The 16,729-nt window shown below is 42.9% G+C and overlaps 1 protein-coding gene across 1 annotated transcript in view; it reads left to right on the plus strand.

The window, feature by feature from the left end:
* Window positions 1-282: 282 nt before the first annotated feature.
* EPC2 (enhancer of polycomb homolog 2) overlaps window positions 283-16,729 on the plus strand; it is an 85,117-nt gene continuing 68,670 nt past the window's right edge. The window contains exon 1 of the mRNA XM_084642983.1: window positions 283-683. Coding sequence (XP_084499109.1) covers window positions 531-683 — 153 coding nt within the window. The 5' untranslated portion in view covers window positions 283-530. The remainder of the gene's footprint in view (window positions 684-16,729) is intronic.

A 16,729-nucleotide genomic window follows, 5' to 3' on the forward strand; every position in this document is an offset into this window, starting at 1 on the left:
ATGCCTGGTTCAGGTGCTTAGGGTTCGGGTGAACGCATCTGTCTGGCCCCGGGCACGAACTCCCCCCTCCCAGCCGCTAGACTGGATGTGGCCGTGTCGCGGCGCCGCGGGCCAGACTCCCCGGCCGCCTGCCCGGCCCTCTCGCCCCACAGCCACGGTCGCGCTGCCGGCGCCTCGCTCGCTCTCCCTGTCCCCACGGCCTGGTTGCGCGCGCAGCCCGGCGCCCCCCTCACTCCCTCTCCATCCCCCCCCCGCTCTCGCGTTGGCTGCCGGGATCGCTGGCCGCTTTGGTTAATGTCCGCCATGTTTGCTATGGCGCAGGGAGCGGATCGAGCGAGCCCGGCGCGGAACTAGGGCTGCGGGGCGTGCGCGGCGAGCTGCGGGCGGCTCTGCGGGGAGCTGTGCCGGGGCGGCGGGGCCCTCCATGGTGTTGCGGGCCGGGTGCGGGAGCGGCTGGGAGGCGGCGGCGCGGCCGCAGTGAGGGGCCCCCCGCCCGCCCGGCCCCGGGGTGTTATTGTGAGGGGGAGACAATGAGCAAACTCTCCTTCCGAGCCCGGGCGCTAGACGCCGCCAAACCGCTGCCTATCTACCGCGGCAAGGACATGCCCGATCTCAACGACTGCGTCTCCATCAACCGGGCCGTGCCGCAGATGCCCACGGGCATGGAGAAGGAGGAGGAATCGGTAAGGAAGTCGCGCAGGGGGGGCACCATTGTTTATCAGACACCCCCCTCCCCTCCCGGGAAATAGGCCATTGGTATTCACTAAGCGCGCTACGCACGCTCCACGCCGCAGCCTTGCATGTTCCTTATGGGTCGTGCGCAAGTAGCGCAGCGTAAACTTCCCTCCGACGCCGTAAGCGGGCCCTGCTCCGCCATCTTCTTTGCGTCCCGACTCGCGAGTGTTTTGATTAGCTAGGGGAGGCTCTTACGCTAGCGTAAGAGAGATGTAGGCGCAAGAGGCATCTTTGAATGGGGGAGCGTGCGTGCCGGACGCTCTCGGCGTAGCGTGCCGATGCTGCTGCACTCTTTACTGTTGTGTATGTGGGACTCCAAGGCAGCAGGGGACTGGAGAGGGCTGTGCGGGCTGTGCTCCTTCCGTGCAATTAGGAAGGCTTTGCATTGTGAAATAGGAACGTCCTGCTTTTATATTGTCCTACCATGAGGGGTAATGGGACTGACACTAAAGGAGAGTGAAATAGCGGGGTGGGTGGGGACCCCCATTCCTTTATTGACAGCTGGATATATACAGACAGACTGCGCTTATGTTCTGAGTTTGGTTGTTAACTGTTGCATCCGAAGTCGGGAGCATGCCTGGCATGTAATATCTTTCAGCTGTCCATTGCTGCGGTGCTGTAGCTGACGATACTGCTGTGTGCATCATACCGGAAAGCTTTTGTGCTTTGTAGCTCAAGATTCTTAAATAACATGTTGGGAGCTGCGTTATCTGTTCATTGCTGAAACTGGAGTGATATTGCAACCTGCAAAACATATACACATTCTGGTGCAGGCTGCATTACTACACTCTTGAGGAAGGGCTTTGTAAAGGTTGCAAGTAGAATACCAGCTGTCTGCAGATCTCATAGTTGGAAATATAACTGCTATAAGAATGCTTTGTACTTGAATGTTTAAGAAACACAGTAACTAGATGTTCAGTTGTCTATGTAAAATACCTATTGTTATTGCATGGCTGTAGCTGGCTCTATAACTACTCCCAGATTTTGCAGTGTACACCATGCTGTTTAGTGTTAAGATGATTTTAAGTAAGCTAGTCAGTGTTAGGAAACATGTATTGCCTGTAGAATGCTTGCTGTCCATTTTTTGCAATACTGTAGGTAGAGATACATTACTCTCTGTATCTTTACTAGAAAGTAATTTTAAGATGAGTCTTGTGAGCATTAGGACAGCACTGTGAATACTTGCTGTCCGTGATTGCAGTGCTGCTTGTCTGAACTTGTCACTGTCCTTCTTAAAGACTGACACTTAACACTTAGATTTGCATCTGGCTCACTGCAGGCACACAGGATGTCCCCTCGTGTGACTGTACTTGTATGCAGAGTTGAGAGTAAATGCACCCATAAGAATTTCTTCAATGAATCTCTGTCTCCGCCTTGTAGCCAGCCCACTATGTTTGTGGATTGGCTTTTCAGAGGTTCTGGCTGTCAAAAGGAGGCTCCAACTCTCTCTGATTGGCTTTCTCATTTAACTATTAATATTGAAAGAAATCTTTTGTGTCTTCCATTGGTTACTCATAGTTCTGACCTCACTGTATTGCCCTTGTATGACAAATTATAATGTATAGTGCTCAATACTTACGATGCTCTACTGTATTTTGATGTTAGAGCCCTGGAATGTGTGTGTGTGTGTAATTTTAAATTAACAGCAATATAACATTAATGTTAACAAAGCAAACGTGGAGGTGATACGTCTTTCTTTTCCTTTGCAGTAAAATGTAATGTAAAAGACCTGCTAGTAGACCGTGTGACATATTGTTTGTTGAGTATGGGAGTTCTTAAAATTGCAAACATGATTCCTGATTTATATCTTTAAAAAAATATATGTGGCAGTCTCTTTTTAAAACAATATTACTCTTAAAATATTTTAACTTTCAGAGTGTGATTTGTTAAATTACACTTTAAGTAAATAACAGTCAGATATAATTTTTCTGAATTCTATAGTCTATGCTTGAGGGGAAAAGAAGTAAATTGCCTGTGTTCCAGTAAAATCAGTGGGGGGGGAAGTATTGGGCTAATTTATGCATTGTAAAATCCCTTTTTATGTGTAAATGATCTGCTAAATAATCTACTAAAATAATAATCTCTATTTTATGAACAGAATTTGTGTCCCCACTGCACTAAAAATGTTGTGGCTGGATTTGGTTTACTTTTCAATTCTTAGGTCATTCCATACTAGAATTGTTATGGCTTAATATATAAGCATAAATGCTTGCCACTTCAGACATCAAATTGGTTGAATTCAAACATCAATTCTGGTTGAATTCCAAGGTCTAATGTTAAATTAAGATTATTGTTGTCACTACATTTGCAACAGTTTTTTACTACAGAGAGATCTACTTCATGCAGCTTTTTTTTTTTTCTTCTTTTCTTTTTGGGGATATGGTTTGGGCTTTTTTTTTTGACTTGCAATTAAGCATGTTAGTCACTCTGTGTTTAATTACTTAGAGATTATAGAGAGGTGGGTGAGGTGATATCTTTTATTGGACCAATTTTTGTTGGTGAGAGAGGCAAGTTTTCAAGCTACACAGAGTTCTTCAGGTTTGGGAATGGTACTAAGCTACCCCTACAAAGAAATACACTGAAAAGAGCACGAGTAAGACCGCTTGATACTTTAAATTCACTGTACAAGCAAGCAAACTGAGATGTTTCTCTGGCCCCATTCCTGCATGTAAACAGCCTTCCCTTGTATGAAGCCTTGGTGAAGTTAGTGGGACCCATGTGCATGCAGGGGTCCTCTTGTGTGCAATAAGCTGTGTAGTTTTGGCTCATAAGAAGCCACTGAACTTCTCTGAACCTTAATTTGCACCAAAAATACGTTGTTTCATAGCATTTCAATTTTCTTATACTATTATCATAACAAAAGCTGAGTTTCAAATTAAACTGTTACCTGTAATGAATAAAGGTTTGTGGGTATTTTTCTACATACATTCTGGGTATGTGTTTTATTCTGATAATTTTGAAGTATTAGATTCTTCTCACATAATGAACACTATATTGTGATTACAATGGGAGGTTTAAATTTTTTATTAAAATTTTATCATTCATTTCTACTACTCTTACATTATATTATAATGTCATACTACTACATTTAGTCCAGATGTGATGCTGTTTACGTTGAAAAATACTTTACACCAAAAGCAATCCTATTGAATTCAGTGGGAAAAATTTGTGCAGTATCACAATCTTACCATTTTAGTATTAGTATTACCATTTTACTAGTGAATCTTCAAATAAATTCTGGAAATATCTTGCCATTTTCAGTATTTTACCTTGTCAGCTACCTATGCTGATATGACATTCTACAAACTGGAGGTCCAATGTTGTGTTCCCACGTATCTGTAATTTTCATGGGAGCTCTGTGTGTGCAGGGAGTGTAGGATTGTACTCCAAGATCTGAATCTACTGCAGTTCACAATTTTAACCCTGAATTGAGCTATTGGGCCACATCCTGCTCTCAGTTAAAATTGCATAAATCTTGAGAAACTATTTTGATTTAAATGGAACTAATCTGGATTTATGATGTAAGTGATAAAAGAACTTCTCACTCTTTTTTGTGTGTTTAGTATTAGAAGGTGCAGAGAAGGGGAGCATTGTCAAATTCCTCGGATGCTATATTGAAAATCTACTTACTAATGTTAATTCAGAAAACAGGAGGAAAAAAAAAGTGCAGTGCACTAGTCCTTGACCTATTTCCTAACGCTTATCTACCAAATCTGAATTAAAATACATATTATCGGAGGCTATTGTGTTATACCTTTTAGGTACAAATTAATTTTTAATAACAATATGAGCAAAAAACAAGAGTAATTGAAGGTTTTAAGAGGTGGATTTGACTTTCTTTGTGTAGCTACACACAAATACATCACAATAATTGATAGTTGTGACTGGGCAGTTGAAGTGCTGTTAGAGATTTAACTCAGAAATTTAGATTTGAGCATTCATTCATTTATAACTAGGCATGACTTCATATTTAAAGTCAAAGGTTATACAGAGTAGAAACCCAAGAGCAGCAAGGTAAGGCTATTGTCAGACGATGCTAAAATGCGGGATATTTTTAATGTACGAATGGGGAAAAATATCATAAAATTGAAATGGGTACATTTCATTTTTAAGTCTTTGACTCAGGCATTTGAGATACTCATTTAAACCATCATGTAATTTTGAGTGTTGGCAGAGTAAATTGAATTCCCTTGGTCTCTGTATTATGTCTTCTTTTTTTGTTGTTGTCTTTCTCCATTCTCTACTTCCATTGCAATGTTGGAAACCTGATTTCAGTTCATCATCTTACTTCCGAGCTGCCTGGAGCTGGTCGTACTTCCAAAGCAGCACACTTGTTCCCCAGCTGAGGCAGTTGGTCTAGAGCAGAGGTTCTCAAACTTTTTTTCTGGAGACCCAGTTGAAGAAAATTGTTGATGCTCGAGACCCAGTGGATGAGGATGAGGGGTTTGGGGTGTGGGAGGGGCTCAGAACTGGGGCAGAGGGTTGAGGTATGGGGGTGAGGGCTGCAGGGTGGGGCTGGGGCTGGGGGACGGGGTTGGGATGTGGGAGGAGGTCAGGTCTCTGGTGTGGGCTGGGGATGAGGGGTTTGGGATGGAGGAGGGGCTCCGGGTTTAGGGGGGTCAGGGCTGGGGCAAGGGGTTGGAGTGTGGACTTACCTCTGGCGGCTCCTGATCAGCGGTGCAGCTGGGGTGCAGAGGCAGGCTTCCCACTTGTCATGGCACTGTAGACCATGCTGCACCTGAAGCGGCCAGCAGCAGGTCTGGCTGCTAGGCAGAGGCGTGCAGGCAGCTCTGCACAGCTTTTGCCAACAGGCACCCCCTTTCCCCCCCAGTTCTTGGCCAGTTGGAGTGTGGAGCCGGTGCTCAGGGCGGGGGCAGCGCGTGGTGCCCCATGGACCCCCAGTCTAGAAGCCGGACCCGCTGCTGGCTGCTTCCGGCACAGCACAGTATCGGAACAGATAGGCACTAGCCTGCCTTTGCTACGCAGCACCACCGACTAGACTTTTAACTTCCCGGTCGACGGTGCTGACCAAAGTGACCCAGTGCCTTACATGCTGTGACCCAGTACTGAGTCGCAACCCAAACTTTGAAAAACGCTGGTCTAGAGTGCTTTCATTTTGCACAAATTACAATTCTTTCTTAATTCTGAACATTTGTTATTTCAAGCAACAGTGAAGACTACTATATCCAAAAAAGATGTAGAAAAATATTTTTCCTCTTGTTTGTCTTTGGTATTTGACACTACTCCCTATATAGACATTTCCACTCGTCTCCTCATCTTTTTATTTTTTTATACACACCTCTACCCCAATATAACACGGTACTCGGGAGCCAGAAAATCTTACTGTCTTAAAGGTGAGACCGTGTTATATCGGGGTAGGGAGAAGAACTGCTCTCCGCCCCAGCTCACCTCTGCTCTGCCTGATTGGCGCGCCAAGCCTGGGAGGGAGGAGAAGCGGAGCTGCGGTGCGCTCGTGGGAGGAGGCGGAGTGGAGGTGAGCTGGGGCGGGGTGCAGAGGAACCGCTTGTGGTAACACGAATTCAGCTATAATGAAGTAAAGCAGCCCCCTCCCCAGAGTGCTGCTTTACCGTGTTATATCGGACTGCATGATATTGGGGTAGAGGTGTGGTTAGGTCCCAATCCAAGACATATATTGCTCACGCATAAGGGTCCACCTGAGGTAGAGTTCCACTGAAGTGAGTGTAGTTCTCTGTAGATCCAGTTGCAGGATCAGAGCCAGTAGTAATTTTTCCCCTTTTGTTTGTGTGGGTTTTTCATACGGTGGTGGTGAAAGCATAAAACCACCATCATTTGTGGGAGGGTCAAGGGCAGCATTAAACTACTTTTTAACTCACGTTTTTAATTTGACCAGATTTCCATTGGACAGCAGTGCTTTAATGACTGGCATTGATGGGTTCTAAAGATAGTTGTACCTGTTCCTTTTGGGAATGTTTTCCAAACTTTTGAAAACTGGGTCCCTCATCAGGAACATGAAACCAGTCATGCCCCTCTCCCTTTAACCCCTGCATATGTTGTTAAAGTCCTTGTTGTCAGGTTAATTTATACATGATACCTGCTTGTTCTTCACAACCCTTCACCCCACTTTGGGAAATAGCAGTGTTAATCTCCATAATATGATACCATTTTCTTTTCTTTTGTGCTTTGGTCAGTGAAATACTTTAAGTATCAGCATTGTTGACTATCATCACTGGCACTTCAGAGCTAATTTTCATGCACTCTGCAAATTCAAGCAAATATTTCTGTATCTAGTATGCTCACTTCTCATTTTGAAGTTTTATTTAGGTTTTTTGTACCCATAATAGGTATAGGGCCTTTTTTTTTTTCCTTTTTACAGTAAAGCTGAGACTCTGGAGGTACAGCTCCCCAAGGTGTCCTTAGGTACATTTCCAGGAGTGCATGTTCCACATTTAGGGAAACACTGTTTTATGGGATTCAAGGGTAGTGACCATGACACAAGGCCTTCAAGGCTGAGATTCCATCTTTACACTGGAAAAACTAGCTGAGTGCTACACTGTATTTTGGTAAATGCCTTCAAAACTTATGACTATGCCTTCAAAACTCATGTGTGAATAAAACTGGGTTACAACTGTGTGATCACTTCATAAGAACGGCCAAACTGGGTCAGCCCAAAGGTCCATCTAACCCAATATCTTGTCTTCCAACAGTGGCCAATGCCAGGGGCCCCAGAGGGAATGAACAGAACAAGTAATTATCCAGTGATCCATCCCCTGTTGCCCATTCCCAGCTTCTGGCAAATAGAGGCTAGGGACACCATCCCTGCCCATCCTGGCTAATAGCCATCAATGGATCTATCGTCCATAAACGTATCTAGTTCTTTTTTGAACCCTGTTTTGGCCTTCACAACATCCTCTGGCAAGGAGTTCCACAGGTTGACTGTGCATTGTGTGGAAAAAATACTTCCTTTGGTTGTGTGTTTTTAAACCTGCTGCCTATTAATTTCATTTGATGACCCCTAGTTTTTGTGTTATTAGAAGGAGTAAATAACCCTTCCTTATTTACTTTCTCCACACCAGTCATGATTTTATAGACCTCTATCATATTCTCTCTCTCAGCATTAAACTACTTTTTAACTCACGTTTTTAAATTGACCAGATTTCCATTGGACAGCAGTGGTTTAATGAATGCCCCCTTCTCCCCCCCCCCCCCTTAGTCCCCAAGTTCCATATTTGTTTGGGACTGTGTTGACTTGTATGATTTGGGGAAAGTCGCTTAATGCCTCTTTTCCTCCATTTCTGCATTTGTAAAATGGCCATGCTGATACTTAACAGCTGTGTTGTGAGGCTAAATTAATGTTTGGAAAACACTTTGATATTTTTGTATGAAAGTTGCTATATAAGTGTAAATTATGTAATGTCTTTACAACAACAAAACTATATCTTATCAAGAGTTGCTTCTTGTATACAAAAGTTGGCACTCATACTTGAACATAATGTTTATGTACTTTTTTGGCTATATGAAATTATGATTTCCTAACCATATATAGGATCTCTGCTCCCCCCCTCCATATTGAACTGAAGGAAACATTTCATAGGTGTTCGGCTTATATCATATATAGTGTTCAGTCTTCTGTTGGATTTTAATAAGGAGTGCTTAATATTACACTTACAACTTGAACTTTTTTTCAAGAAGTAAGGTGATAAGCAGCTTCTTTTAGTCATTCCTCAACTAACTAGGATATGTGCCAGGTGCTGCACACCAGTGATGTCTTTTATATTGTTTAAGTGCCTGTTGTCCTTTCTATAAATATGCCTCTCCCCCAGTAAAGTGTGTGTGTGTAAGAGAGAGAGATTAGTTTTACCAAGTGCATGTGATCTCAGGAATCAGTAAAACAAAATTTCTTTTCAAAAGTATACATTATTGGCTTAATGTAGATACTGATATATTCTATCTAATTGTGTTTTTTCTGCAGAGCTTGAATTATGTGACAAATAAACTGCCTCGACTTTATTAATTTTTTATTTGTATGGGAATTAAGTGTTAAATGAGATACTATACAAATCTAACTCATATTCTTCATAGTATCGGCTACTAATTAATATAAAAGGTGTAATTACTGTGAGCAGGTTTTCGTCTACTTGTAAGATGAAAATTTATTGAAAATATATATGCAATAGATTGTCATGGTAATTTTTTTAAGTGTTGCGTGGGGCAATTTGAGAGTATTGGGGGCAGAGAGTAATCAAATCAGTCAGTGCCCTTCTAGCCTGTATAAATAAGAGAATTTTTTTCCCCGTAAGGACCTACTGTTCCAGAGAGATTGTTTTAAGTTGAAAGTTTCATGTGTTGGGAATACACTGATGAAATGCAGCTGAATCCACCAAAGTAAGTGTCACGGGAGTGACTTAAGAAGAGTAGACCGAAAAGAAGCAAGGGTACAAATGGTCAGACCAGGGGCTGTAAAGTCAGTATAATAATGGTTTGAGCCATGGAAAATTCTGAAAAAGAAAAGGTGTACTTGTGGCACCTTAGAGACTAACCAATTTATTTGAGCATAAGCTTTCGTGAGCTACAGCTCACTTCATCGGATGCATACTGTGGAAAGTACAGAAGATGTTTTTATACACACAAACCATGAAAAAATGGGTGATTATCACTACAAAAGGTTTTCTCTCCCCCCACCCCACTCTCCTGCTGGTAATAGCTTATGTAAAGTGATCACTCTCCTTACAATAAGAAAAGGAGTACTTGTGGCACCTTCGAGACTAACCAATTTCTTTGACCATAAGCTTTCGTGAGCTACAGCTCACTTCATCAGATGCTGCATCCGATGAAGTGAGCTGTAGCTCACGAAAGCTTATGGTCAAAGAAATTGGTTAGTCTCGAAGGTGCCACAAGTACTCCTTTTCTTTTTGCGAATACAGACTAACACAGCTGTTACTCTAAAACCTCTCCTTACAATGTATTCTGTAGGTCAGAACTTGGGAACAAGTGATTCTAGGTCTGGTATCTCCAAGAGTAGAGTTTGTGCAAAGGTATAGTTAGGCTTGGGAGAATTCTATTTTTATTTTTTATTTTGCTGGATAATATTGATGATTTTAAGCGTTTTTTAATTTTTTTTATTTAAATTTTCATAGTTGCAGGAAATATGTGGGCACTATCAGACAATAATAATTTAATCACAGGGGACCAGTAAGCATTGAGATTCAAAAAGTTAAAGCTTTTATAACCTTTAAAACACAAGTTGGCAACATCACATGTTACAATATAGAACATAAATATCCTTAAAACAAACTCTAAAGCAACATTTTTCTTATGTTGCTTATCTGTAAATTTTGTTTATTATTGATGGACATTTTTTTTTGTCTTTTGTGTATGGTTTACCAGTGAAACCTAATCTTTCTAAGCATAGGTACAGTCAAGACAGGATTTCTTTCCTTAGGGGAGAAATGTGTTAGAAGCTGAAGAAAGTATCTCTGCATAGAAGTTTACTTTTGGCAGTCTGCTTTCTAGATTTTAATTATTTATATATGTATTATAGCAGAGCAACTCCTCTGCTATAGGTTTCAGAGTAGCAGCCATGTTAGTCTATATCCGCAAACAGAAAAGGAGTACTTGTGGCACCTTAGAGACTAACGAATTTATTTGAGCATAAGCTTTCATGAGCTACAGCTCAGTTCATGGGATGCATTCAGTGGAAAATACAGTGGGGAGATTTATATACACAGAGAACATGAAACAATGTGTGTTACCATACACACTGTAATGAGAGTGATCAGGTATGGTGAGCTATTATCAGCAGGAGAGCAGGGTGTGGGGGGGTAACCTTTTGTAGTGATGATCAAGGTGGGCCATTGAGCTTAAATTGAACGAAAAACTTTCTAACTGTCAGGGTGATTAAGCACTGGAATAAAATTGCCTAGGGAATTTGTGAAATCTCCACCATTGGTGATTTTTAAGAGCAGGTTAGACAAACACCTGTCAGGGATGGTCTAGTTTTTATGTAGTGTTGCCATGAGTGCAGGAGGCTGGATTAGGTGATCTGTTGACATCCAGTCATACGATTTTATGATTGTGTGACTGTTTCCTGGAGGTCACAGATTGCTGTGAGTCCAAGTGAGAACCAATTTTTGTTTGCATTCATGAAGCAGATGCAGATGTGGAGCACCACTTCTGGGCCTGAGAAACAAGCACTGACTGGTTGGATCGCATTTTAATGCAGGCTTGGGAAGATGAGCAGTGTCTGCAGAACTTTCAGATGTTCAAGGCCACATTCCTGTATCTGTGTGCCATGCTTGCCTTAGCCTTCCAGCACAGGGACACCCAACTGAGAGTCGCACTTGTAGGGGAGAAGCGAGTGGTGATCGCACTGCAGAGCTTCCAACACCAGATTGCTACTGGTCAGTGGGAAATCATTTTGGAGTTGTCATGCAAAGATGTAGGACCATTAATCGTCTCCTCTTCTTTGGGACTGTGACTCTTGGCAATGTGCAGGACATAGTGGATGTATTTGCATCAGTGACGTTTCTGAACTGCGATGGAGTAAGAGATGGTAAGCATATACGCCTGTTTTGGCACAAGACCACCTTGCCACAGAGTACATCAACAGAAATGGCTATTTTTCTATGGTTATGCAAGCACTGGTGGATCACTGGGGACATTTCACCATCATCAATGTGGGCTGGTCAGGGAAGGTGCATGACACTTGAATCTTTAAGAACACAGGACTATTCAAAAAGATACAAATAGGGACTTTCTTTCCTGATCGGCAGATTTCCATTGGTGATGTTGAAATGCCAATAGTGATTGTGGGGGACCCAGCCTGTCTCTTATTTCCCTGGCTTGTGAAACTGGTCACCTTGACGGCACCAAGGAAAGATTCAGCTACTGGCTCAGCAGGTGCAGAAAGACAGTTGTATGTGCGTTTGGTAGATTGGAGGGGAACTGGTGTTGTTTACTCACCAGACTGGATCTCGGTGAGAAAAATATCCCAAATGGTTTTAGCTGCTTGCTGTGTCCTGCATAAGATCTGTGAAGCAAAGGGGGAAAAATTGCTGCTGTGATTGCAGGCGGAGGTTTAGCAACTGTCTTCTCAGTTTGAACAGCCAGATATAAGGGCTATCGGAGGAGCTCAGTGAAATGCTGTTGGTTCAGGGATGGTTTGAAAGAGCACTCTAACAGCGAGCCACAGTAATGCATTGTGGCGTACTGTGCCCTGGCCATACAGTTTGGGGGCTTGTTAGGAATTGTGTGCACATCTATGAATGTAACACTGACATTGCATCTGTTCATTTTATAGTCCTTGCTGTAAATCTTCGATTATTACACTGTGTTAGTCAATGATCTTAAGAGTTGTGTCAAAGTGTACACTAACAAGTAAGTGGGTGCTTTCAATATCGGCAGGCATTCTACGGTATATGTTGGGAACTAATAAAGATGGATTATTTTCCAAACAATAGAGTTTGTTTGCTTAACAAAGACATTTCAAAAAATTCTGTGCAAATTAAAAGCAAATACATGAAATCCTTAACATATTTATGGAATGGAGCTTAAAGAACATTCATGTCCATTTTAGCTGCACATACAGTGACCTGTGAGAGCCATTGTTGATGTATGTGAAGCTGTGGTTTTCCTTAATGTTCCCTGAGGCATAATGGTCGCGGAGGGATGTGGCCCCTGATGCCATGTGGAATGTTGAGGGCGGTTATGTAGGGAGGGCTATACTGGAGTTCTCCATGAACTGCAAGATAGGCAAGCTGAGAATTGTTGAACTTGTAGGTCCACAAGCGTCTGCAGCATAGGTGTTTGCTGCCGGAGAAGCCCCATTATATCTAGTGCATCTCCCTCTTTGTCTGCATTTTCCTTTTCCATACAGTCTGCAGTATTCATCCTCAAAGCCCTCTGATTCAGCACTGTCTTGCAGGACCTCGCTGAATATATCATCCGGAGTTCTTTTCTTTCTCCTTCTCATCTGGCTCAGGTGTTCTGTGAGTGTGGAGGGGGAACCCCTCAAGGCTGCAATGGCAGTAGTGAAGGATAAAACACAGAGGTTACCTTGTCAGTATATCACAACGGAAAGCAAAAATAAAGATTCAGAACTCCCTTTGCTTGCTCCCATAAAGTTTTAAACAAGACAGGTTTATTGACTTTCCTTCTTTGGAGGCATGGTGCCATTCATAGCTCCAGCCAGGTGAGTATGGCCCACCAGGGGTGAGGGAAATGAGAGAATTGCTTAGTTGCATGAAGCCATGAGTACAGGGCAGTGGCACTGAATACTGGCACAATTTTCCACAGGCAGTGGTGACATCTTATTTCTGCGGCTAACAAAAAGGCACAGAGAACACAGCAGCTGCTGGTGTCCCAAAGCTGTCCGGGCCTATATGTTTGCTAGCTTGTCTACTGCAGGGGTGCCTGCCGAAGTTATCGCTGACTGGCATGGGAAGGCTTCCTACCTAAAAGGAAGAAATAAGGAACTTATTCCTAGAAACTTTCAGGAGAGGATTGCAGAGTACTTCCAGAAAAATTTTGTCAAGATCTCTCAGGATGATTCAAGGGACAAACTGCTCTGCATCCCTGCCCTCCGCCCAACTTTACAGGGGAATGAAAAGCAGATAACATTACCTCTCTTTGTTGTAATGATTCCTCTTCTGGTACGAGTAAATGAATGCAAAATCAATATCTGTGACTTGCAAAGTTGGGGGCACCATCACTGTAATGGGAAATAAATGTGCACACTTACTTGAAGTTCCTTCCCCTGCTACGCTGGGACTGACTGGATTGCGGTGGAGTCTAAAACATGTCCTGACGTGATTGCGTTGAAATGTGGTGCCCCTCTTGGGGACACAGAGTATAGTCAGTGATCCAAATTAGTGGGCCTTTTGAGCAAGGAGTTCCTAAGAAATAGCCCGAGGTGGAAAATCCCCCAACATTTCATTGTTCACTGATTCTAGCAACGTTAAAGTTTGAAACTCACCCTGGCTGAAATCTGAGAATGAACTGTCTCTGTCAAGTGTGCGTGTGTGTGTTGCAGAATATCTGGAAGGTGCTGAAACAGTTTTTGAAAAGAAAATAAATTATACATGCAAATGTTAACTGGAAGTGGGGAGAGATGATTAGGAGTGGAAGAGTAGGTGGGTTTACACTTTATTAATATTGGAATTATTAATATAATATTGGAAGAGGGACTTGGGTCTGCAGTGAGCGAAGGGGATATTGTGAGGAGGGGATAAATGGGAATGTTTGGTAGGGGAGAGAATAGGGTTTGGAGGGGCTCAGGTAAGATGGGAGTGGTCGGGGAGAAGACAGGAGGGGTTGGGGATATGGGGGTAGGAGAGGAAGTTGGGGTTTTTGGGGTGTGGGGGTCAGTCAGCCCTGAAATCTCTGTGTGTGTTGGGAGCCCTACTCCTCTGCAGGGGTCTGAGTCCCTTTCCCTATTCGCTATATTTTCTGGAATCTGGGGGTCCCTGTTCTTGCGATGTCTGAACCCCTCTTTTGCCCCTCCAAGTGAGCTTGGATCTGGGTTGGGTGGACTGAAGGCAATGTAGATTTAAACATCTGAAATCCAGACAATAAATGGTTAAGATACACATCACCCCTGTGTGAGATGTGGGAGTGTGCCAGAGTGGGTAGGGGAGGGATGGACTAAGTGGATAGACTGGGTAAACCTGACTGCAGCAGCAGCATTCCCAGCTGGAGGTGGGAATGAGGGGCTAGCTCAGTGAACAGTAAGGGCTACATAACCAAGGTATTATGTAACCTAGTAAGCTGCTGCCTGTGATATATGAACACAGCAGCATAGGGTAGGAGACAGCAAGGACTAACTTCTTAGATTTAGTGTTTCTCTGTGGTGCCAACTAATGGCTTAATGGGAAGGGGAGGGAGAGCTGGAAATGTTGTCAGGAGGGGCTTTATGTTATAGGGAATAGTGGAGTTGGGGTAGAGAAGGAAAGAGATACAGCAATCTTCTCTCATATGATAAATGGATGTTACAGTAACTTTAAATAAAACTGTCATGGTTTTGGGACATAGACGATAGATTTCTCTCACTGGCCTTGTTAGCAGCTACCCATTTCAAAGCATGACTATTATCCACATACTGCTATAACAAAATGTATTGGAGGGGTAGGAGCACTGAGGAATCACATAGATGCCAGGAAAGACCACTGGTCTGGGACTATTCTTAGCTCTACCATGGCCTACTTGTTGACCCTAGGCAAGTCACTTCACTTCTCAATGCCTCAGTTTTTCATCTGTAAAATGGGGACAGTGATGTAAAGTTCATTTGAGATCTACTGATCTTAAAAAACAAAACAAAAAAAGCCCTAGATCTTTTGATTATTGCTGCAAACCTAGGTGAGAACTACAGCTGCCTGAATGTCCACTAACTCCTACCCACAACGGTTTCTGTTTAAAAAAACTAGCAAATTAAATGCCCCCCAAAATTAGTTAAAGCAGAGTTAAGATTGCACTGTGATAGTTTGTACCCATCCACAACATCCAGTTCAGCAAGATTCAAACTTTTGAAAACCAGGAAATACAGAGTTAAGATAAACATCCATGCAGTCTTAATTGTACCCTCTTTGAGCGATGCTCCACGGTGCCCATAACACAGATGCTCGCACTCTCCCTTTTCACTGTAGTGGACAGGTGCTACTTGCACTTGCCCTACTCTCAAACACTGAAGCTGCTCCCCCAACAGACTACCATAGTTGTAAAATTTAACAACCACTTCATACCCTTGTACAGCCCCTTCACGCTTGCACACAGAATACTATCTAAACCTATACTTTTCCCTACCCATTATTAAATTCACAGATTGTTCTCATATCCCTCCACGCTACTGACAGTACCCATGGCAAGAGGACCCCAGTGCCCTTCTACTAACATGATTTACACAATTTTGTATTGAAATGATGCAGACTGGAACCTCCAGGTACTGCTGTACCTCTTTCCTTTATGAGACAAGGCAGGTGAAGTAATATCTTCTGTTGGATTAACTTCCTTTGGTAACAAGCATTGAGAGGGCTCAGACCCGGATCACCTCATATCATAATCACAGCTCTTCTAAGCTGCTCTTACTTATTCCTCCACCATTCAGTACAGCTACACCTAACACAGTGAATGCGGCTGGAGTGCATGCAGATAATTCCCAGTGGCTATTCACAGCTGCAGGGGGGCAGAATTAAGGTTGTGTGGGTGTTTACCTTAACACTGTATTTCCTGGTTTTCAGAAGTTTTGAGTTTTGCAGAACTCTCTGTGGAGGGGCATGAGATCTCACTGGGCAACGGTAACTTTGTATTAACAATTTTTTTGCCATTTAATTTGTATATACAGTATTCTGACATTGCTTGTGTTGCTGAAGCTTGGCAAACACTAGACAGCATAACACTGCTTTGTACATGGACTTCTAAAATTTATTTGGTAATGAGAACCGCCCCCCTCCATACACTCATAAGGAGGGAGGTTTTATTTCACTGTATCTCTTTCTCCTTCCAAGCACATTGCATTTATCCCCTTTTCCCAGACCTCAATCCTGTTATCAACAGCCATTCTCTTGTCTTCCAGTGGTTTCAGTCTTCCACCTGCAGAGCATCTTCATAGCAGAAGAAATGACCATTCAGTTCTCTTGTGCATTATGATTCCCTGTAGGTACTTGCATTGTAGGCTTAAAACTGAATAGATAGAATCACACAAACCTAACTGCTGGTATTGTCAAGAAAGTTCTGTTGAACGAGAACAGTACCGCAACCACCCATACAATAACCTTGCAACCCCTCCACAACTCCTTTTTGGGTCAGGACCCCTGTGATTACAATCCTGTGAAATTTCAGATTTAACTCAAGGCTTAACTCAAGCTGAGGGTTAATTTAAGAAACTATTTGAAAATCTGATTCTCTGTGTCCAGTTTAAATCCTTATCTCAATTCACTGGAGCTTCCCAAATATATCTACTAAAGCTTCCTTGTCTTTAATCTTAATGAAACTATGGAAAGAGATTCCTTAGACAAGTTGACTT

Source organism: Lepidochelys olivacea, assembly GCF_965140295.1.
Source record: "Lepidochelys olivacea isolate rLepOli2 genome assembly, chromosome: 11".
Lineage (NCBI taxonomy): Eukaryota > Metazoa > Chordata > Testudines > Cheloniidae > Lepidochelys > Lepidochelys olivacea.